This window comes from Harpia harpyja, chromosome 15 (assembly GCF_026419915.1).
Source record: "Harpia harpyja isolate bHarHar1 chromosome 15, bHarHar1 primary haplotype, whole genome shotgun sequence".
In the NCBI taxonomy this organism is placed as follows: Eukaryota; Metazoa; Chordata; class Aves; order Accipitriformes; family Accipitridae; genus Harpia; species Harpia harpyja.
This window is the reverse complement of record NC_068954.1, coordinates 3799733-3823376: the sequence shown is the minus strand read 5'-3', so window position 1 is coordinate 3823376 and position 23644 is coordinate 3799733. Positions and strand designations below refer to the sequence as shown.

Sequence of the window (23644 nt, the reverse complement as noted above, 5' to 3'; positions counted from 1 at the left end):
TGGCTGGCATTGGAAGGGTGGTGGGAAATCCCAGCCCTGTGATGAGGTTTGTAAGGCTGTTGTTGTGATGCTGGACTCGGGAAAGGGCTGTAAATCTCTCCCTGATGCCCGTGGGGGAGAGGAGGGAGAGTTTAGGCAGAAGGGAAGGGTAAAAAAAAAAAAAAAGGAGGCTGTGAGGGGGTTTCTCTCACAAAAGCTGAATGTGGGAAGGGGCCTGGATGGTTAGGTGTCGATACCAACACTTAACCCTTTGCACCACCAGGTTCGCAAACACGGCCAGTGGTCCTGAGACACCAGATGTGCAATAGCTTCACGTGGGGGCAGAGGTGAGGGATGCTTTTGAGAGCTGTCCCCAGGCTTCGAGGGGTTAACCTTCAGCTCCTGGTGAAGGAACACGAAACCTTCTCTGTCCCCTGCCTTTGCTTCTGTCCCCGAGTCAGCCAGCAGCTGGGGCACATGCCTCTATCAGTCCCTCCTTGGAAGCAGTTAAAATGGTTTCCAGCCCCACTGGGGTGACGTGGGAGCAACGGGCGCTTTCCCAGTACAAAAGACAGGCAAAGGCTGGTTTCTGAGCTGGTTTCTGAGCTGGTTTCTGTCCAGGGATGGATGGTGCCAGCAAGAAAGTACTAGCCACAGTGCCCGGAGATACCCACCCCAGGGCTTCCCGGAGATGCTGATGCAGCCTTGCAAAACTCCCCTGACCCCTGGGCAAGCCGTGGCATCTGGAAAAAATTATCCCAACGCTCTCCCGAGTGCCAGAGGATGCCAGGCTCCTTGGAGAAGGGCTCATAGCTCTCCATGGCATGCAACGGGAACAGCTACGGGGACACCAGCCTGGTTCGTGTCGGGAAGAGCCACAGGCTCCTTTGGGAGTACACCAGCTCTCCGGGCATCTCCTGCAAGCCTTTTGGGTCGCTGCCCTCGACAGCACCCCTTCATCCCTGTTACCCACGCCGAGGGCATCGTTCCCCCTCCTCCCTCGTTTGGGTGCTGGAGTCGGAGGATGTTTAGGACCCAGGCTGTGCAGCTCCTCCCTTTCAGGTCTCTCTAGGGTTATTGCTTGGTGGGAGGTAGGTTCAGGGCTTGGTGGTATGAATGAAAGAGAGAGAGGAAATCTGGACTGAAAAGCTCAAACTGGAATAGCTCGCCTGTCTCCAGGCAACAGGCCTGACGCAACCACTGGAAAAAAAAAAAAAGTGCCTTAAATAAAAAAAAAAAAAAACCCACACACAGAGATTTCTGAAGCGAGACAAGAGAGGATGAGACAGTCTCCTGAAGGCATTGGTGACACTGCTCTGCAAATACCAAGTTGGAGACCCGAGGTGGAAGGAGGGAGCCAAGATGTCCGTGCAATCTTCCCTCTGACTTGGTCCCCGGTAAGTTTGTTGCTCGCATTGGCTTGGCCGTGCTGGGGCTGGCAGGGAGAACAACCACCGTGGGGACACACCACTGCACCCAGGACGGGAGCTATCTGAGAGATTCCCGGTGCTAGAGGGGACCCCCGGCTTTTCTAGCCCCATGGAAAGGGGTAGCAGCAAGGAGCAGGTCCCTGGGAAGCATCAGGGTGGGGGCAATGGGGACCCCACGCACCATGAAGTTCAGCACTGGGGTCTGGTGTGCCGGCTACGACGTGGTAGAGCTGGGGGCTTGCGTTGTGTTCAACCCCCCCCACCCACAATCTTCTGCCTTGCCAAAATCCCCTGGAGATGGCCGGCACGGTGGCTCCTTGTTGATTGGGACGGGCTGGAAATCAGGGCAGGGTTTGAGTCCTCCTTTACGATGAGGTTTGTGGATTTTGCTGGGAGCAGGGGGGGGGTACTCACCACCTTCAGGGGGATTTTTCTGCACTGGATGAGGTGTAACAGGGAAGAGTCTGGCCAGGTTTCGGGACAATCACCTGTTGCTCCCTCTGCCCCCTCCCCGAGATTTGCAAGAGCCCTGGAAAGGTTTGTCGGTTTGTGCGGTGCAGACATAATGGGATAAAGCGTGGTGGCTTCGCAGGGCGTAGCTACCTTTGATTTTTGAAGCAGGCACTGTGTGCTGAGCAGAGCAGGTTTCCACCTGCTCAGCTCTGGCCCTTGCAGCTCACGTTAACACTGAGGGGGAAAAAAAAAAAATAAAATCACCCAGAACTTCTTCAGAGCTCTTTATAACAGCTAATTGCTAAAATAATACCGTCAGCCCACACCCCTCCCAGCACAAACGTTTGTGCAACCCCAACCAGTGTATCCCAGTGCGACGCACACCCCTGCACCCCCACCACCCGAATCGTCCAGCCTGCACCCTCTCCCGTCCGTGCAGACTGACACCTTTCCCACAACGGGCACCCGCGCGGGGCTAAGGAGACCACTCCCTGTTTTCCTGTGATGCTCCCTGTATTATTCGGTCCTGCTCTGCTCTTCGGAGCTTTTCTACATCAGCGACCTCAGTGGAGGGGGAGTAAAATGGGGGAAAACCAGGTGCCTTGTTTCCAGTGAGGAGCTGTGTCCAGCTGATTCCTTTGGCTTTGTCTGCTCATCCCCTGTATCCTAAGGACTCCCCACTTTTCAGTGGGAACAAGCCTGGTTTTGGCTGCTGTGGGTTTTTTTCTCTGCCAGCCATCATTTCAGCATGCTGGGGCTGTCGCTGTTATTTGCATCTCAGGTCTCTTCTGCTTTTGAATGCCCATTGCAGTGGTACCTCTTCATGGGGGGATCGGTACGACACAAAAAAATAAAACAGAATGGGAGGGATCTGGCATCTCCCAAGCTCTGGGCTTGCAATAGCTCCGCAGCCATTAGGTGTTTGCAAAATGTAGCAGAGACACTGCAGAAAAAAAAAAAAATTAATAAGCAGCCTCAGAGTAACGTATCCTTTCTGGGGGAAGGGAGTGGGGGTCTGTTCACAACCAGCTCGCCTTAATTAATATTAAATAACAAAGTGCAGCTCAGCACTGGGAGAAGGCAGGTCTGAGTACAGAGGTTGTATGATCATTGCTCGGGCAGCTGCCAAGGCGGGTAATTGGATGGGACGGGAGCATGTAAAGAGGATTAGGGGATCCCTGGGGGGCTGACCCCGCTCCCACGATCACTTTAACTTGGAGCCTTGGAATCCCGAACGGGAGCTGGCCCTCGTGCTTGTCTCTGCAGAGGGTGAGCTCAGTGCTGGGCAGAATGAAGCCCAGCAAAGCCAGAAAGAGGGGGTTTTTTTTCTGAAAACACACCCTTCTGCCTTCCATGCTGCATTTAGGGAAAAATAAGTCCCTGTGCTAGTCTCCTGGGAAGTGAGCATTTCTCAGCCTGACCTGGCCCATTCCCAAGGAGACCCAGCCCTTCTCATTACCCTGGTTGCACGGGCACGGAGGTCCCTGCCTGCTCCGTCTGCTCTTTCCTTGCTGAAACGCAGCAGTGCTTGGGGTGGCAGCAGGGAAAACAAGGGAAGGAACTGGTTCTGCCAAGCCACAGGTCCTTTGGGGGCATCTCTGGGGACAGGTTAGGCATGCCACCTCCAAGATTAGGTCCCAAAACCTGCTAGGACCCTGGGGCAGTGAATGGAGAAGCAACCCTTGCCCATAATCCATGGCTGCCTTCACCTCAACAGACCTTACCGGGAGATGACTAAGGTAGAGGGGGTGTATTCACCAAGAGCATGTAACCTTGCCTTTGCTACTGCTGCTTAATCGCTTTCCCTCTAAGAGTAATAATACCTGGTTTTGGCTGTGGGTTGAGAACACTGACCCCGTCCAGCTTCCCAGTTTGCACATACTTCCCACTCACCGGAAGACTGGTTTGCAGGAATGCCAAATATCTGGCAATGCCCATCTTCATGCAGGATTTCCACAGAGCCGCTGGAAATCTGCTGATCAAGAGGAGTTGAGCTGGTCTGAAAATGGAGCTGCTAGGGTCCATCTGAAGCAGGCAGCAATCTCAGTCCTGCTTCCTCGCAAGGAGCCTGCTTGATTTTGTGCAGGGGATGCAGGAGGGATAAGATATAGCTAGGCAGGAAGGTACAGATGTATTTTATTGAAGCAGGTTCTGACTCTGCTAGTGATGCTGGAGATCAGCCGGGGGAAGCACCTTAGGGCAGGGAGTGTTAACTGGTCCCCCCTCATCTCTGCACTTCTGTTCAGTTCTTCTTGTCAGGCTGGTGGCTTTTCTGCAGCCCCCCACTGCTCTCCCCTCGTCCCTTCATTGCAGTGTTTAGGGATCTTTCTGGAGGTCATTTGGGCAGAAGGACGTGCCAGGGAGAATTCTCATCCTGCTCCAAGTCATATGTGAATGGAAAGCCTCACTTCTTCCCCCTTTCCCCCATGTATCTGTGAATGCCATGTCCATATCGAAAGGGCTGAAGCAGCAGGAGGGGCTGCTTCTCTGCTGCTGCCGTGAGAATCCAAGCTGTCTGGGAGGTCTTCTGGGGGTTTGTTCGTAGCAGTAAATGGACAGGAATATCCAGGTGCACTCAGGATCCCATTAAGCTGGGTGCTGTACCCATATCTCAGACCACTGCGTGGGGCGGCTCTGTGACCACCTCTCCAAACCTGCAAGGGCGCTGCATTCTGGATCAACCCCGGGGACAATAACTTGGTCTCCTCCGTGGGCTTTTGTCATGTATTAGGCTAGAGGTCAGGTCTGTGTGTGTGTGAAGGGACGCAGCCAACATGAGCAGCCCTGCAAGGAGGCCTGAAGATAGAGTCACCAGATATGGACCTGCGCCCGTGCTTGTGATGCTCAGCTTGGTCACTTCAGTGTCATCATCTTGCCCCTGGAAGAAGGGACAAGCTCACAGCCCACATGAGTGTGGCCAGGAGGTCTCCGTGGGCACTAACTGAGGGCTCTGCCATGCCCCCTCCAGCCTTGCATGGGCAGACCCTCTTCCATCCCGCCCCAACCGTTCTGAGCAGGCAGAGAGCATCTGATCCTGGCAGCACCAATTTCAGCAGGGACCTCTGCCCCAGAGGGAGTCCTGGCTTCAGGATCAGGCAGATCTTTGGGCTGCTGGAGTCTTCTCTTTCTAGGAGTAGGGAGGCTGAAGGTCACTTTGGGACAGGCGAGAAAGGCATATGGGAAGCAGATCAGTTTTCTACAGGAGCAGATTTCAGGTGCTACAGAAAGGGATAGGGTGGCCAAATGCTGCATAATATAACCCAGGGAGATTTGCTCTCCTCTGAGCCGGTGGGACAGCTGGGGGAGCGATTTGCTCTCCGTCACCATACCTGGTGCGGAGCAGCATTCTGCAGCTGTGCTGCTTGGGGGGCTGTGCCAGGGGACCCCAGGGTGAGGAAGAGCCCAAGCTCACCAAAACCCCCACAGCACAGCAACTGCCCTCCTCAGTGAGGTCATTTTGGCATGGGGAAGGGAGTGATTCATGTGCAGTCTCCCTGAAAAGGAACCACCATCTCCAGGGAGATACAGTGTTGATGCAGATAGGTCTCTCCTTCCCTCACCCGCTGCTCAGGGTCTCAGCTGCTCAGAGGATGCTCTGGAGCCTCCATCCACCACCAGTCCAGCAGCCGGAGTCCTCCCTTACTCCATTGCTATGACAACCCCCTTGCACAAGCATCTCCTCCTCGCTGCCCCACTGCCAACCTGCTGCAGACCCCCAGGGGGGTCAGCCATCCCCACCCCATCCCTGTCTTTTTGCTGTGCCAAGAAGGAAAGCAAAGACAGCTCTCCCTGCACGGGGTATGCACACTGGGCACCATTCCCCCACCACTTGCTCCACCTCAGTATTTCTTCAGCCTGCCGTTTCAGGCTCAGGACCCACTGGGACCTGCAGATGATGATGTTAGCAGGTGCAATTTACTCCAGGGTTTTCTTTTGTAGGGTCAAGGAGTGTTTGCATGGTCCACAGGGTGACACTTATGCAAACCCTTGGAGCAAATGCCTTGCAAACAGTCAGGGGATCCGAATCCCAAAACTCTGTGGATCATAGAGGGTGTCCCTGCACTGATTATAGCCAGAGCGTGGGGACCTGGATGAGATGGGGAGATCTGAAGATACCAGAGGTGAATCTCTGAAGATCCTCAGAGCTTTTTTCCTGAAGGCCAGTTGTATGAGCTGCCTACTCAGTGAGAGGGAAACTGAGGCATAAAAAGGGCTGAAGAGCTTTTTGAAGGTTATTGACAAGCCAAATCGTTACCTCTTCCTTGTTTAAACCATGCCAGAAGAGTCATCCATGGGGTCTCTGGGCACTCCTTCATCCTGCAAAAGGGCTTCCCTCAGCCTGGGCTTTGTCTCATACTGAGGCTTTTTTTAATTCTCAGAGATTAGATGAGCAGAGTAATATAAACTCTTACAATCACTGCTGCTCCTCTGCAATAAAAAATGGTATTACAGTAAGCTGAAGTCTATCCGCAATAATGAAGGGAGAAGGATAATTTCCTCCCCACACCTCTGCCTTGGCTGATTGTTTTATTTATTCTGCTTTTTCCCTCCCATTTCTATCCTGAGTGTTTTTCCCTTCTTTTTTTTTCTTTGTTCTCCTAGACCTCTTGCTTCCCAGCATGTGACCTTCCAAAGCACCGCGTGCCCTTATTTACAGCCCTGAATTTAACAGGCTGTACCTGTGCTGCCCTGGCCCAGCACTCACCAAGCAATGCTGCTTCATGAATGCCTCATATTCAAAGCTGACCAGGGCACAGAGAGCTGATGGGGAACGTAGAGACGTATAAAACTTCTAAGGCATGTAAAACTCCCATAGGGTAAAAGGCTGTGCCTAGCATCATTTTGTGCAATCTCCCTTTTAACCATGAACAGAATCTGAGTTGTGTTGTTATCTGTCATCAGCAACGATAAAGAGAAGCTTTTCTCACACCCCTGTACAGCTCGCCTTGCCTCCTTACCGCATCACACCTGTTTTTTCAGGGGATTTTCACGTGGTTCTCCTGATCCCCCGCTCTAATGCATGGGCAGGGACATCCGAGGGTGTGTGATGGGGACAGGTCTTCTGCATCTGCTTCAGGGCTGGAGGAATGGCTGCAGTGGGAAGTTGTGGTGGCAGATTGTGCCGCTGGACCTGCTTTCTTAGAGCATAGGACAACCCATGAGCTTCACAAGGTATGTCTCTGTGTGGGAGAGAGCAGGATTTGCATTGCCGACATGCAACCATGCAAAAGCCAAGCCTCAGAGCATGCCATCTCCGTGAGTCTTGGCGTGGTAGGACTTCACACCCAGTCCAGTTTGACAGTGTAGTTGTTTCTCCATCCTGGTCGTGTGCTTCTGCTAATCCCTTTGCATTACAGTTTGCAGGGTAGGTCAGTTAAGCTGACTTCTCTGATGGAAACCTAACCCAAGAAAGAAATTAAAGGGGTTTTTGTTGTCTCAGTGACATGATGTGTCCTGTGCCTTCAGGACTGATAGGAGTCATGCAAGGGAAGGGAGAAACCCCTGAGCAAAAGGTCCTAGTAGAGGTGGGAGCAGCCCCTCACCCTATTTTGGTGCTGAACTCCTGTTACCCCTAATTAGGCACAGCATGAATGCCCTTACCCTGGCAAGTGTGATAATGAAGACAGATCAAGGGTTAGTCACTTAAATTCTTTTGCACGGGCCAGCCTAGGGGGAAACTGAGCCTGGGGCAGGGAGACTGGGAGATGTCTGTTGATTTGAGCCAGAGGCCAGGCTTATTCCTGGGAATTAGGTAGCTCTCAGGCAGCAAACAGGTTTGTATTACAGCCTCGCACACAGACATTTTTCACACGCTTACCAATTTCACATCTCATTTTCTACAGCAGATCTTTGACCCAAGTCCAAGATATTGATAGGAAATTAGAGGTGGCTCCTTTCTGTCATTTTTGAGTTTGGACAGGCTGGGGAACTGACTGCTTATTTTAGGGGGTGTCCCTACAGAGTGAATGAGAGGTTTCGTGTTGCACCTGGGAGGAGGTGAAGGATGGGTTGGATCGGTGCCGCTTTCAGGGCAGAAAAATCTAATCCCTCCAAAGCTGCTGGGAGGCAGTGACAGGGAGGCGGAGATTGCAGCGGGGTCATGACAAAGGGGATGCTCCAAACTGCTGTCCTGTTTTCATGGTCCAGTGCTGTAAATGTTAACTGAGCGTACCCAGGGCTCAAATAGCAAAGGCCTTTTCCACCCTGAGGATTTTACACATGCTGGAGACACAAGACAAAAGAGTTTGCGGGGGCTCTGCTTTGTAGCTGTGGCATTCAGAAAAGTCAGCCTTACAATAAAAATATTATCTTTGCTAGGGGTTACCAAATCCAGTAGCCCAGTGTGGAGCTGCAGCAGACTGTATTGGGCTGCTGGTTTTGGTCACCCCTAGCAATCTCCATCTCGATGGACAGAAAAAAAGCTCAGAGGTGAGGTCTTTAAAGTCATTAGGTGTTTGCCTTTATTGATTTTGGTAGGCTGGAGCTGGAGGTATGTGAAATTCATTGACATGCCCTCAGCTCTGCAGAGCACCCGTGCAAGAGCTGGTGCAGGACCTGACTCTGTGACAGGGCAGCCCTCTGCTTTCCCCTCCATATGAGTTATTTTTCAGGAGAATAAGGAAAATTGTTGCTGCTGCAGGCATGAGAGCTGCTGGCTTCAACCTGCTATAGTATCTGTGTTTGCTCCGGCTCACTGTAAAACTCTCATTAACATAAATAGGAGCAGGAACAAGACCGCAACATGACTAATTCTCCACCCCCAGACTGTCTGTGTGTATATTATCAACTCCTTGTTCAGCTCATGTGCCTGCACACAATTGTGGGATAAATCTTGCTCTCTGTTGGTGTTTATTTTAAATTGAATCTTCTTACTGAAAAGGTTGGAGAGGCATAATTATGGTCTGGATTTCAGAGTCACACACGTCTTTGTGGGAGCAAATAGCAGGGAAAAGAATGGCTGAGTAACTCATATTGCTGTGGTTTAGTGCATCTAGATAGAAAGCTGCATACGTCCTGGCCAGCCTTTCTGGGCATGTTACCAGGCAGGCAAAAAATATTTTGTTTTGTGTTGGACGAGTAGACGAGAGTTCCGAATCTCTTCCTAGCTCAGCCATAGATGAGCATACGACCTTGAGAAAGTCTCTTATCTGATCCTACCAGCAAATGAATGCAGAAGCTGCCTGAGCTTAACTCTTGCGGAGTTGAGTCCTCTGTCCCTCCAGGTCCCATGGTTTGGTAAACCAGCTTTGGGCACGGCTTCCCCGAGTCCCCATGCGGTAGCAGGAGGAGAAGCTGGGAGGAAGCTCCTGGCTTCTCTGTGCTAGTCCTCCACCAGCGTGTTTTCAAGGGGACCATTGGGACCAATCCCAGTGGGCAGACTGGACATGGCCAATGATGGAAACCACAAGTCTGAGTCTCCCTCAGCACAAGCATCTGAACCCAAACCATGCCAGCATCCCAGTTACTCCCACACTTGGCTGGGGACCACGCTCCTGCCCTCAGCCTGGTGGACAGGAGGGACCTGAATCTTATGGCTGCAGACTGGCATCTTTGGCAAACCTAGACCTAACCACAAATCTGTAAAACTGGAAAAAAGATAAAAAAAAAAAAAGCCACTTTTCCCAGCTCTCCTTTTGGCTCAAACTCTTGGGAGAAGTTTGGGTTGTCTTACTTCACCTGGTCCTGTTTTGCCCAAGTGGAAAGACGTAGGTTTGCCAGCCAGGAAATCAGAAAAATGGCACGCATAGACACCCCGACCCCCAGCAACAGCCACTGCTGTCTCCAGAGGACGTCGGGTTATGTGATACAGCTCCAGAGGGGTCTGTGAACACATCCCGGCCTCTTTGGCAACCCTTTTATGGCCCCTTGAGTTAAGACTGGAGATGTAGGTAACAAGAGCTTCCCTAAAAGCCAGAGCCTGTCTGTTCCTGCCCCAAAAGCAGTCAGATAGCTGAGGTGAGGTAACACTCCCCAGGAGTACCTTGGCACTGTGCCTCTCCCAAAGCCCTTGCTCCCTCTGCTGCAGCAAGAGCAGTCTCTCCCTCCTCGCACCCTTTTCCTTCTCAAACTGGAAACCAAGCCTCTGCTTTTCTTCTAGGTGTTCATCCAGGGCCGGCACGGTGCTTGAGCAGAAGCCACCACCGCTGTGGTTGTCCTCCGAGGGGCTGCGTTTGTCGCGCCGCAGGAGCTGGTCCAGCCCTGAGGGTTTCCTACCTCCATCGCTGGCCCTTTGCAGCACAGCCCTATGCTGTCTGACTCCCAGAGAGGATGTCTCTACCCAAAATCCAAATAGAGGAGGCTCCGGACAGCGCAGATACTGGCTCTGGAAGTGCTGCTCCTCCTGATGACCACCTAAGGAGCCTTAAGGCATTGACGGAGAAGCTGAGACTGGAGACCAGGCGCCCGTCCTACTTGGAGTGGAAGGCGAAGCTGGAGGAGCAGGCATGGAAGAGCCCCCAGCCGTCGGGAGAGGAGGAGGCGACCGAGGCCAAAAAGTCCCTGGGGGACACTGTCCCCTTGAGGAAGGTGCAGATGCATCTCAATGGGAGCCCTGCCCAGGACAAGGTGACTCTTACCTCAGGGAGAATAGGTGGCTTTGAGAGCATCGACGAAGCTTTGACGTGGCTCAGGAAAGAACTGGTAAGTGGTTTCCTGTCCCTGTTAGATAGCACACTTTTTCAAGAGGGGAAAAAAAAAAAAGAATGAGGAAACAAGCGACTCCTTGTTCACATCTGCCTTCAGCCCCAGGTGAAAAGGCAACAATCAATCATTGCTTTTTCTATGGCTGGTGGGAGCAGGAACAGCCCAGGGAAGGGAAAAGGCAAATGTCAGAGCACCCATAACCTCAGAGAAGGAGCTGGGTCCATCTCAGCATCCCTGCTGGCATCCAGCAGGCTGGGGAAATATGGTAGCTTGCACTGGTTAGGACTTTTTAGCAGTTTGCTCCCTCCCCTGCTTCTCTAATTATATCTCAACACTCAGATGAATACAGCAGGTATGAATACACCATGAATACACGGGCAGTGCTAGTGCAATAGCCCGTCTCTGGTGGGGATGGGGAAGAGACGCTTCGTCAGGGCTGTAGGAAGGAAGCATGACTAGATCCATCCTCTGGATCTGCCCTTGCAGCTTGTGGCTATTGGTGGTTTAGGAACTCCCTCAGCAGGAGATTGCATGCTGACCGCTGCGTTTAACAGTCATTAGTAGATCTAACCTCCGAGTGTTTGCTTAATTCCCGTTTTCTTTCTTTTTTTTTTTTTTTAAACTCATAACTCTCTATAAGGTCTTGTGCTAACCTGCTTCCCCCAAGTAATTTCTGCACGGCGAGATGAAGTGCTTCCTTTTGTTTCCAACTGTTGTGGAAATCCCTTGTTCTGACCATGTAATATCTAATGAATAATATTCCTTTTTCTGTTGCACGCATGATGCCAGAACCTCATCTCAGAGCCCCTTCTCATCCAGCTCTTACAGGTTCATCGTCTGTTGGCTCCTGCCTCATTAGAAGCTGGTCCACATTTCTGTCATCCTCCTACCCCAACCTTGGGCCCTATCTTACACATATGTTTATTTCTGGTAGTTATGAACTAGTAGTTTCGCAGAGAGGAAGACAAAAACGTCACACCTATGCTAGGAAAATACACAGAGACACGGCATGGGTGCTGGAAGCTCATCTTTTATATCTTGTGTTGCTATCATGGTCTTTGGTACAAATTTGGCCTGGGCCAACTAGTGCTGACCCAAGCAGCTCTCAACCCAGCTCAGGAGTCAGCACAGCCTAGGGATAATTCCCAGGAGGAAGCGTGGATGCAGCACATCTTTTCTGGAGGCCACACGAGGTCAATAGGGCGGACATGACCAGATCAGAGCAGCTGTTTTCAGGGATGGAGAATGGGCCCCGGTGCTCTTTACAAGTGTAGGAGCAAGCAGACACCAAGACCACACTTCCCAGTGATCCTTCCCTTCTCCTCACTGGAATTAAAATTCTTATTATTTGGCCCACATGACTGGAATCAACTCATGTCACGTGGCTTTGTTTCTGTTGCCTAATTGGAAGTTTGCCTATGAGTCCCACCAGCATTTGCAACTGTATTTGCAATATATTGACTGCAGCAATATTTGCAACAGCGTCCCAGGGGGCTGGGGCATCACTTGCAGTTCAGAGGCACTTGTGAAAATGTTCCTGTGCAAATGCTTTGCTTTTGATAAGCACTGAAAGTCTTTGAGGAAAGCTTCTTGTGCACAACTAGGACTAATAGCTTTTAAAAATTCTCTGCAACTTTTGCTTCAGATAATATTTGTTTGTCAACTTTTTGTTGCTCTTCCTGTGTACACCCAGCTAGATTGATCTCTAGAGAAGTTATTTACAGGGGTCGTTCTGGATGTCAGTTTTGGTGGTTGAGCTGTTTCTCAGGACCATGGCTTTCAGAAGGCGAGTGCAGTGCTTTCAGGAATCCAGGACTATTAGGAAGAGCTTTGAGCTGATCTCCTAAAATCACTCAGTGCTCTGGAGAATCTCAGCTCCAGATCTGAAGCCTGAATCTTGGTCTGTACTTACATCTGTGATGCAATCTTAAATTCACAGTGCACTTGATGTAAACCCCAAATCTCAAGATGCCCAAAGACAGTAAGAAGCAGATTTTCCTTCTCAGAGCCCCACATTTTAAAAGATTTGGTTTGTTCTTTCAGTTTCTGCCCATGATGGAAGTATAAATTGTCTTGGAGTCCGATTCTACCGTTTAGACTGGGGTGTGGTATATAAACCACCGTCTGATGAAAACTAGAAGTTTAAATTAAAGAAGAAAAAGGGCAAAGCAAACCCTAATCGTTCCTCACTTTCCATTTTCCTGCCTCTTAATTATACCAGTCTTTGCTGGATCTGGACGTGACTCATGTAATTTAGAACAATTTCCCCAAAAGAGAGAGCATGTATTTGACTGACCACACAGCTAAATAGCTATGTTGGAGGCACTATTGTTGGGTAAGAGCTGCCAGCAAACAGTGAGAACACAGAGAGGCCATCACATCACAGGATGCTGGAACAAAAAGATGCATTTCACATTACATTTCAAGGGTGAAACCCAGTTTCTTTTCAAATAAATGAACAAGCTTCCACATATCCCAACACAGCCAAGATTTTTCCTTGTTTATCTCCATGTTGTGATAGTAAAGCAATCAGGAAGGCTTCATAGCAGGATATGGTTATGTCTAAGTTTATTTATTTAAGGCAGGAGCCAAGGCCAGAAAGGGCAGCATCCCTCAGACAACACCCTGCTTGGGGCAACCAGGCAGGACACCAGCACCCCACACCTTGGGCAATTAATCCTTCTGGTCTGATTTAATGTAGGAGACCACAGATGTGTGAACACCACTCAACCCAGCCTTGCCCCAGGCAAGTTTTGAGTATCCCAGGCAACTTTCTGAAGATCATCCAAAAATGATCCATTAGTCATAATTAGGGTGAAATCTGCCTCCACCACGCTGTCCTCTGCTGCAGGATGAATTCTCCCCTACTCTCCACAGACCTTCATGAGAAGTCAATTTAGAGTATGTAGGATTCATCTATCCAACAAAAGGGCAAAAACTGCTGTATGGGGAGTTTTCTATCCAGGAAAGAAGTACACCAGCCCGGGTCCTTACTGAATGAAACACGACGATGCAGGGTGGGCAGCTCCATCACCCACACTGTGCAACCCTCTTCACAGCTACCACTGTGTTTAGGCTGGGTTATTTCAATAGCATGGCCCCAGCATGGTTTTGGCTCGTACCAATTAGCACCCTGCCAAACAGTTAAAGCTTCAGGAGTTTGCACATGCTGGGGACTGTTCCCAACAGGCAATTTGTACGGGACCACCCAGTTTTGGAATTAACTCTATCCCAGCCAAAACCAGTAGACGCAGCAAAATGAATTTAGTAGTATGTGTATGCCCAAACTTTTCCTTGGCCATGGTGCTACAGAACGGGCCGTGGCATGGGTTAGTTTTTTGGTCAAGTAATAGTACAGGAATGCCTAGCTTTAAAATTAAAGTTACCTGTAAAATCTGAAGCATTACTCCCAGTTCACACAAAAGGGGTCATCTAATGCTGCAAGAAATTTGCCTCTGTGTCTCCAGAGTCTGCTCTGCTTCAGGTCCAGCCAGGTTCAGGCTCCTCATGTTCCGAAGTGAAGGACAAACCCAAGGTCTTACTGTGCATCTGCTGTTCTTGGTTTTTCACCCCACGTGACCTGTCCCAGGACCTGATTCCGTACATCAAGTCCTGGCCCTCATTTATAGGACTGACATATGCCCACTGAGCTCCAGCCAGCCGCGTCAGCTGGGACCTGCTGAGAATCTGGCCCCAAGAAGGTGATTTATTCAGACTTGAAAACTCCTGCTCTTGTTTTTGTGCCGAGAGGCTCTGCGTAGGTGCACGAGCAAATTGCAGCACTCAGCATGTGCTGAACTGCCCCGGGGCTGGAGCACTTTGCTCCCCAACTCCTCCTGCCTCTTCTTTGCCCTCGTGTTTGCCTTTGTGCTGTCAAGTGTGACTGTTCTTCATCAATGCTGAAACTAAAGCCATTACCAGCCAGGGTATGGTGACAGACCCAAGGATCAGACTGTGCTTTCCTCTTTGTTTTTGAAACTCGTCAGGTTTTACAAGTTGTAAAATTAAGCCCTCAAAGTCCTCTTCCTCTTAAATGTGGTTAAAGAACAAAGACATCTTAGAACTGGGACATCTCAGGACAGTTCTGACTTTGTCCCAGTAGGAAAATACATTTTCCATCTCAAATTCACTAGTGTTTGGCACTAAAATCTAAGGTGTGTGAGCCAGAATGCAGGAAAAACTCTTGAAAAGGGACAAAAATGTCTGATGCGCTCTCCTGGGAAATCGTAAAACACCTATGTCCTGTTGGTCAGACATTTATTATTAAATATTAACTGCTATTAACTCCGTTTGGGATACTGATATTGGCTGAACAAGTACTTAAGTGAACTTAAACGATGCGGCACCAAAACAGTGTTGACATGAGCCTCGTTGCAGATTGCTCTGTGGTTGTTGGGAAGTGAAGAGGAGGAGAAGGAGTCTAGAGCATGGATATGGTGATGGAGACTGGCCTGCATTGGGAGCCCTCTGCTACGTAGCAGGTCCAGGAAGGATTTGTCTTTATTTGTATTTAAAGCAGTGAAAGGACGTGGGCAAGTCACCAGAGTGGGGTCATCTCTACTGTTAAATTGCTAGAACCGGAGCACAGTTTAGGAGTTATCACAGAACAGGACCATCCCCAAGGGTCAGTTTGGGTGCAGCCACCCTGTTTTGGAGAGAGAGGGAGTTTCATGGGATGGTTGTGGATTTATGAGCATAGCAGATGTGTAACTACAGCTCTGAGAAATTACATGCTCTTCTTCTGTGTAAGCCCATGTGTAAGCCCACTGAGATGTCCCTCTGTTCACCTCACTCAGATCCTAAGCTGCCAAGCTTTTCCTCTGGCAGTGGTCCTAGGTACGCCGTTCCCAATCCTGAAAGCATTTTAGCACCCCTTAAGTTAACAAAAACCAGATGTAACTACCTCCCTCAGGAAAGGTAATATGAAGATTAATTCTGAGGGAGTCAACACTGAAGAAGGATGAGATTTGGGACCTACATCAGGCTTTGCATGTGTCAGCTGGCAAAGTTATCCCAAACTTCGGTGGTGTGTAACTCCCAGGCACTGCAGGAGATGAGATACCTCGTTTGGGGCTGCGGGTTGCACCACAAGGGTGTGAGCATCTAAAATTATCCATGGCAGGGTGGCATCTGAGCACCTTTGAAGATGAAGCCTCAAACCAAAACACAGACTTAACTGACTTCTCTGAAGTGTTTGGCAAGGGTCTAATAACTGGCCTGTGCTTCTCCGTGCTTGAATCCAAGCGGCTGCACTCAGTTAGGAAAGCATCAGTTTGGATTTAAGTTTCTTTTGATCCTTTGGAAATAAAAAGGACTAGCCCCATGGGAGCAGCTGCTCCTCCACAGACCATCACCCTGAGCTTCATGGACCACAGACTGGCACTCTGTCCATGGGACACTTCTCTTTTGGGAAGAGGTCTAAGGAGCTCCACACCTCCCTGCCATGAGGTGCTCCCTGCTGATACATCCCCCCATAGCAATGCAGGGAGAAGATGGACCGCTGGCAATGGGAACGTTATTGGTCTTCCTGTCTGTGACCATATGGTTAAGGCAAACTTGAAGACAAGTCTGGGCTACCCTCTCAGCTACTTCTAGTTATTCGGGCTAAGCCACCTAGACTGGACAACAGCCAAGGATGCATCCAAAGCTTTCTCTCCCTCCCCATATTAAACATCCCTGAGAGACTCTGAGGCTCAATCCAAACAGAAAATCCTTCCTGTGTTCATAAAATTCTGTGGTCCAGCTTTGTGATTCAGTCTAGCCGTTGCAGTAGTTCATCTGCCAGGAAGGACCTGAGTTTTGTTCCCCCTCCCACCCAAGGAAATTCAAACCAGCAGCCTGTCCATTCCAACAGCATGCTCCAAACATGCAGATGAAAGGCAGCTCTTTGCCTGCTGGAGCTGGGCACACAGAAAGAGGCAAAGTGTGTTAAAAAGTGGTTTGTGTGAGCAAGACATACCTAAGGGTCTTACTGCATTCGGCACGTGAGACTCAAAGGAAGCAAAATGCACGGCTTCTGCTGGGTGCTCCCCATGGGTTTGTCCAGGACATTGCACAGTGTGTGGGATGAACTGGTGCATTGAGTTACTTTGTGGTGGCTGGCCCTGTGGGTGAACTGTGTAAACCAAAACCCACAGCTTCCCATGATGTGGCCCCTGTAATCCCATTATTTCTTTCCAGGAAGCTTTGTGGAGCTCTGCTGACCCGACAGTGCTCCTTTTAAAAAGAGATCACTCATCATTTCTAGCAATGGTTTGGTCCTCAGCGTGGGACGGATTGAACGTTTCTAGTACTCATGAGGAGCCTCGGGGAAAGGGAAGGAGAATGAGGATTTCTGGGTTCTGACCCAAATTCTGCTAATATTCTGAGTGGTTTTGAACAAAGCAGGGTTTAATGGGACAAGTCCATGGAGGGAGGACAGGGTGTTTGCATCTCAAGCCAAGTCCCAGTGATGAGTGGGAAGAGTGAGAGAGGCTATGCCCTGCAGAGCAGCCCACCCTTCCTGCCCACAGTGGGGCCTTTCATGCTCTTCCCCCTGCCCAGTTGTCACCCCGTGGACCTACCTTCACGGGACCTGTCACCATGCAAGGAGCTCCCAAGCCCTCGGGAAGAGAAGGCAGGCTCCCAAGGGGCACAAGCAGTGACAGCCCTCATCCCTTATGCCATCTCCTAATTGTGCGCATCCTCCTTTACTCAACCATTGCCAGGCTTTGTCCCTCACCCATCTACCTTTCTTTCCTGGAGGACAGAAGAGGGTTTTATCCCCCTGGGAAAGCCTTGGCTGATGGTGCACATCTGACAGGTCACCCTTGCTTCCCTGGTCAGCCCCAGAGCACAGCCAGGCAGGGCTGTGTCTAAGATGGTGTTACAGCCTAGGTGATCAACGTAGATGGGTGGTGGTTTTGTCCCATGCCACGTAGCCCCCACCCTACAGGCCACGTGGCTGTGGAAGAGGCCGGTTCGGCAAACACCAGGGTCAGAAGGTCCGATGGGGGTAAGGAAGGGGGACTGGAGATTGAGCACCTGAAGGACATACCCTGGAGAGCTTTGTCTTCCAGCTTGCATGAAATCAAGACAGCTTCCTCAAAAGACAAGGAAAGTAAGAACCGGTCAAAAAGTGGAAAGCTGGCTTGCGAGGGAAAGATAGCAATCTCCAACTCACATCCCTTTCCACAATGGCCTCGTAATTAATTTTTAAACCCTTTTTGGTGGTGGCTTTTTTTTTTATTCCACATTCCTCAAAGCATTTAATGAAAGTATTTGTTGACATTTCTTATGTAGCTTGATAAACTGACAAGAAAGAGCGACCAAGGGTCAGTTCAATAACGCCCACGATTGCCTTCCTGATAAAATGTTGAGTTGCAGCATTCATTGTGAAACAGGGAAAAATATCGACAGAATGAATTTTTTTTCATTGCAACTCACACAGGAGAAGAAAAACCTGCCGAGTGGCATTACTCTGCTGGGGGCATAGGCTATGAGGTCTGAAAGGAAATAGTGTTTTTTTGAAGAAGGCAAATGGCCACAACCCTGCCAACAATTCGAGAGATTTCACAAGAGAGAGAGAGAGATTCACTCTGAGATTTGTACCAAGGTGACTTAATCCTCTCCAGGCAACCAAGCTGGAGTCCAACTGCTGGCTGAGAGCACCAGGCAAGGTCCTCCAGGGTACCTCCATGGTGCAGGAGTGTGAAAAGCCTTGCTTGGCTTGGATTAACTTTCATTATACTCATGTCAGCTCTTGGCTTAGGCTCTGAGCACAGCATTGCAAAGGGCTTCCCGACAGCCACAGAAAACAGCTGGAGCAGAGCCAGGCTTCCCTCCAAGCCCTTCCACCTCCTGAAGTGGCTGCTTCATCTTGCTGTGAGACTGGCAATGCTGCAAGGGGGGATCCCAGTGTCTTTGGAGGTATTGCCTGGAGGAGGAGGGATTATGCCACAAGCTAGAGCAGCCCCGAGACTGCTCTGGTTGACAGCCTTGTTGCAGCAGCCCATGAGTCAGGCATTAGAAAGATCCCACGTAGAAATACAAGTGCCACCTGCGGACCCTCCCTAGGGGAAATTTCCCTCCTTCCTTCCCTTCTGCAGTTTCATGTACAAGCCACTAGATCAGGAATAAATTTATCCCCCATCCCCAGAGCTACGTCTGTACTTGTAAACTAAACAGCTCATTTTCAGGCGTGTAGGCAAACTGGTATGGTTTGGCCATGTCCATGCTGTTAAAATCCAGACAAGGTGGCTGTATCCCAAATGCCTACTGAGGATGAATCCCTCTGTGTTAACACCTGAAGAGTGCCTGCAGGGAATTGCTTAGGACTGTGAGAGCTGGCCACAGCTCAAAGGATGCCAGGACCTTGCTTGCAATCAAGTGGAGAGACTTTGTTGTACTGCACTATTTAATGTATTGCTACAGATGTAGTCTGGGTCTGTTTCTGAGCTTGTGCAAACCACAGGGAGCCAAGAAACTAGTGATGCAAATGAAAGGAGTGAGGTAAAGGATGGGGTCAGGACAGCTCCACAGTGCAGCTGGAGATGAGCTCAGGGCATCGTCTCATGCACTGAGAAGCTGGTGAGGACAGGACATACCTGGGACACATTGGGAGGGGAAAAAAAAAAACCCAAAGAAAACAAAATCAGGAGCCTTGGTGCCAAGGGGCTCTTTCCACTGCCAGTTCACGTCCTGCGATGGAGGCAATACCAGGGAAAGATGCAGGACATCTCATCGGGGCAGATGTAGGACTCTTTTCCAGCCAGTTTTGCTCCCTCCTTGTTTCCAGCACTTACAGAGAGATTTAAGCCACAAAGTTTGCTAAGAGCTGTTCAGCTTCTCTCCCACCGCTCTCTTTGCGGCTTTTGTGGTTTGTTGCTTTTCTGCGAGGAGGGATTTGGGGTGAGACGTGGGGATTGTCTTCTTGGCATCCGCTGTTCTAGCTCTGCCTGCTTCTGTTCCCCAGACAAAGGCTGATTATTGCACCAAGTGTTCACCTCCTTCCTTCATCACCCCCAATATCCTGTGGCAATAAATTCTCTGCTTAATTATGAGTTGGAATTAAAAAAAAAAAAAAAAGCAGCTCTTTTCTTTCATCACTTCTGAATCTTCCACCTTCCAAAGTTAGGTGCCAGGGGAGGAAAAAAAACCCTCCGAAACACTTAGCTTATTAGCCTGCAGGATAGTTGTTCTCTCTCTTGTGGGAAACCGTGGAGGTCCCATCCTGCGAGCCACTTCAAATCAGCGAGATAAGCCACGGGGGATGTGGAGGACCACGTTCCTGGCTGTCGTGAACCAGCTCTGATTTATGCAGGCTGGAAACCCAGGCCAAGTAGTTGGGGATTGGTTCCCTGGGGTTCTTTTAATTGGTCCTTTCCCCCTCTAATTGCTCCTTCTCACTGTGGCTGCTCCCTTATGAGCAAAATTAATTCGGGCTTTGCTTAAGGTTGAAATGGAGGCTCTGAAGCCTGCACTGACGGATACCCAAGCCAACAGCCTTGGCATGGCTGGCTTTAATTCCAGTTTCCAGGTGCTCTTGGAAACCTGAGCAGGCTCAAACTTCCTGAATGCTAAAAATTCACCGTCCTAAACCAGTATTTGACTGGGATGCATTGCTGGCTTGGAAGACCCCTGTCCCTCCCAGTTCTTTGCAATGGTGTAGCATCTCTAGATGAGTTACATTTCCAATGATTTGGTGCAGCCTCTAGCAGGGAGCGGCACAATGAGGAAATTTGCTGTGCCCTTGCCAATACCTTCTTCCCTCCCCACCCTCCATCTTGTGTTTCAGGCAGAAATGCGCCTGCAGGACCAGCAGCTGGCGAGGCAGCTCATGCGCCTTCGCAGCGACATCAACAAGCTGAAGATCGAGCAGACCTGCCACCTGCACCAGCGCATGCTCAACGACGCCACGTACGAGCTGGAGGAGAGGGACGAGCTCTCCGACCTCTTCTGTGACTTCCCCCTCGTGAGCTCCTTCAGCCTCTCCACGCCGCTCAAGCTCATCGGGGTCACCAAGATGAACATCAACTCCCGCCGGTTCTCGCTGTGTTGAAGGGGGGAAGAAGAGGGAAGGATGGGGGAGAAAGAGAGAGGACTGGGCAACGCCAGGGCTCTCTCCGCCTGATGGCTGGGCAAAAAGAGGCCAAAGAGGAGCAGAGGGAACAGGAGCAAACGGAACCCACAGCTGGTCTTGGTGGCAGGGTAGAGCAGCAGAGCTGGGCACTGAGATGGCCCGGAGATGCTCGTTGAGAAGACAAGACCTGCATGGAGGAAGCGTGGAGAGCATCTGAACCCACCACGTGCACTTAGCTTGCTCCTTTGCAAAGTCCCTTCTCCTTCTCTTCCCCCCACAGTAACTAAGAGGACGCAGCTCCAGTGTGGTTGTTGTACTCAGAAATCAAAGGAGGGGGGGCAAAGATCAGCCACAAAGCAAAGCAAAATCCCTTTTCCCTTCCCCTTTACCTCCTACCAGGCTAGAGCCGTCTCTTCAGAAAATAAGTCACTCTCCTCCATGGATGTCTCCTTGGGCATCAATCCTCAGCCTCTGCTGGCGCAAGCACAGGTCCATGGGGCTATTTCAGGTGGGAAGCTGATTTCCAGTGGAAAGGAGCCCTCCCAGCAGGTGAGGGACCATGGGTTAAATGGTATACAGCCCCAAGAAGTGGTGAGAAGATGTGTTTGTTGACTTGCTCCATTGAGTCAAGTGTACTCTAGCTTAATTTTGCCTGTGGTATAGATTATGGACAGATCATGGGTACATTTATATAGGGACTCCAGCCAGCCAGAAGTTGCCCGTGTGCCCTAGAAATTATACCCAGAGCAATACGTGTTTCTGTTCTTGTTGTCAGCAGTGGCCACAAGACACCGTGTGGTTACCCCTGCAAGCAGTAAGGCAAAGGAGGTAACTTACACCCAAGACATCTCCTATCAGAGAAATCACCCCAGGCTGACATTCCCCCAACAGCAGCACCAGCAAATCCTGGATCCTCTGTAGCAACACACATCCATCAGAGAAACGAACTTCAAGAGGAGAAGAGGGACTTTTGTGTAATGAACATAAAGTGTGGCTATAAAATTAAAGGGAGAAATTATGCTGTGATGAGCTTCGGACCTGCAGCAAACACATGGGATTCCCTCCCTGCTTGGCAGTATGTAAGATGGATGCTGTATTTTCTTGCCTTTCAGTGCACACAGCTGCACACGTGCCTGTACGGCAGAGACACCCGTGGTCTAGCCCAGCAAGGGCAGGGACTCAAGAAGTCTAGCCGTGGCAATCTTGGGACACCTGACACCCAAGTCTAGAGGGAGCGTGGGTGCCTCTAGGCTCTCCCTCCTGTGCCGACACTGCTCCTGACCACGTCAGAGTGGTACAAGCTCTCAGCCCATTGCCCCAGCCCAGCTCTGCTCTCTGCCACGTGCCTGAGCGGAGAGCTCTGCAGCTGAAGGAACGTGACTGTGTCCACGCAGCACCAGCCCAAGCCCTGGTGACGAGCAGAAGATGCAAGCCAGCGCTGAGCTGAAAGCTGTGTGGCTGTGTTGATGTGCCTGTACCTGACTGTGTCTGTAAGCTCTGTGTGTGTGCATAAGTTGTTGTGTGTGTGCATGTGAGCCCGCAGGATGCCTCTCTCAGGAGGTTGAGTGGTGGACCCATGTCTTTGTTCCCAAACGTGACATGAACCAGAATCTGATGAGACTCTGCCGTGCCTGGGAAGATGCGATGAGGCTTCAAGACTTGGGGTTTCCACAGGGAGCTTAGGTCCATGCAGAGAAGACAAATAATTCGTCTGCCTCCACAGGTGTCCATGGGAGGAACAGATTAACATCACGAAGGGGTTCATAGCCACATGGGGCTGGGGACTGGCAGGGGACTCTGGAGCTGAGTTCAGTCCTCTATCTCCCATAGCACGTAACCCCTCGGTGATGCCTCCCCCTCCACTTCAAAGCTCACTGAGTATCATTTCTTTCTGCTAAGGAAGGAGGTATTTTGGGCACTGGAGCTCTGTCTATACCAGTAAGTTAATCAGTGCCATGCCTGGGTGCTGAATCTTGTGCTGCCCAGGCACTGAAGGTTTAATTGGGTTGTGGCCAGACTGTCAGTTGGCCTCTGGACAAGACAACCAGCCATGATGCCATTTAGTTTACTAGTAGAGAAATGGCCTTATTTCCCCATGGACATCCTGAAAAAGAAAAAAACCACCTCATCAAAATTCTATTTACTTTTTTAATAATAAAAAAATATCAATTCATGTCCCACATGTTGATTTTCAGAGGCATTTTTGATCAAAAGATAGCAATGATGACTTTTCAGTGAAAATAATGCCTTGGAAGAGGGGGACTGCTTCTCTCTAGGATCAACTAGAGCTGACTGTAGGGTGGACCTGCCTTTGGGCTCTTGTCTGGTAGCCAAATGCAGGAGGTTAGTACAAGCACAGTCTTAGGAGGTCATTATATGTGACATTAGAAATATCAGACGTCTGGGTTCCAGACATGTATTTTCTGCATTAAGTGGAATGGGGGATGGTTATAACTGCCAGCTGTTCGTTGAAATGCACAATTTTTTAATTACAAAATTATGTCTGTATTGATTTCTGCCTCTGGTCTCTCACTGTGTTCAGTGGCTCCAGGTCTGTCTGGAGAGCGGTCGGGGAAGCACCAGTCTGGTGTGTTCAAGGTTTACAGGTGTGCAAGGTTTCCACTCAGGTTTTTCTATCCGCGAACATCACTGGGACACCCCTACGGCTCCATCAGCAATTGCTCCACCTTGCAGTCTGGAGGAGATAGGAAGAACTTAAGGTGGGAGCACTTATTACGTATTTGGACAAAAGCGTGCAGGGAAGAAGGCCAAAAAAAAGAAAAAATCCCCACTCTTTTATGTTAGGTGCTGTTTTGTTAGTCAGCCACTGAGTCAAAAGTGGGTCCAGGCACTTAAAAATATATCAGGCTAAGGAAGAAAAATAAATAGAAGTATGTCTGATTACTGCTGAACTTTGTTTTAAAAAAAAAAACGAGTCATCCAAAGGTTGGGTGGGCCTTGAGAAACATGAGTACAGGTCACTGCTCCCACCACAAAATTCCCAGAAAGGAGCTTCCAGGTCTCAGCTGTCTGCAATGAGATGATTCATGCTATCGAGTACCGGTTCCTCTCCTCGTAC

At 50.1% G+C, this 23644-nt stretch overlaps 1 protein-coding gene across 1 annotated transcript; it reads left to right on the top strand.

Annotated features, from left to right (window-relative positions):
• Window positions 1-1209: 1209 nt before the first annotated feature.
• FAM167A (family with sequence similarity 167 member A) lies at window positions 1210-23078 on the top strand. Its single transcript, XM_052810316.1, has 3 exons — window positions 1210-1376; window positions 9961-10502; window positions 20281-23078. Exons 2-3 carry the CDS (start codon window positions 10131-10133, stop codon window positions 20542-20544), a joined length of 636 nt encoding a protein of 211 aa, XP_052666276.1. The 5' UTR covers window positions 1210-1376; window positions 9961-10130; the 3' UTR covers window positions 20545-23078.
• Window positions 23079-23644: the final 566 nt, after the last annotated feature.

Coding starts and splice junctions, on each gene's coding strand:
- FAM167A (XM_052810316.1), top strand. CDS start 10,131: ATGTCTCTACCCAAAATCCAAATAGAGGAGGCTCCGGACAGCGCAGAT. Junction 10,503..20,280: donor CGTGGCTCAGGAAAGAACTG/GTAAGTGGTTTC, acceptor CTTGTGTTTCAG/GCAGAAATGCGCCTGCAGGA.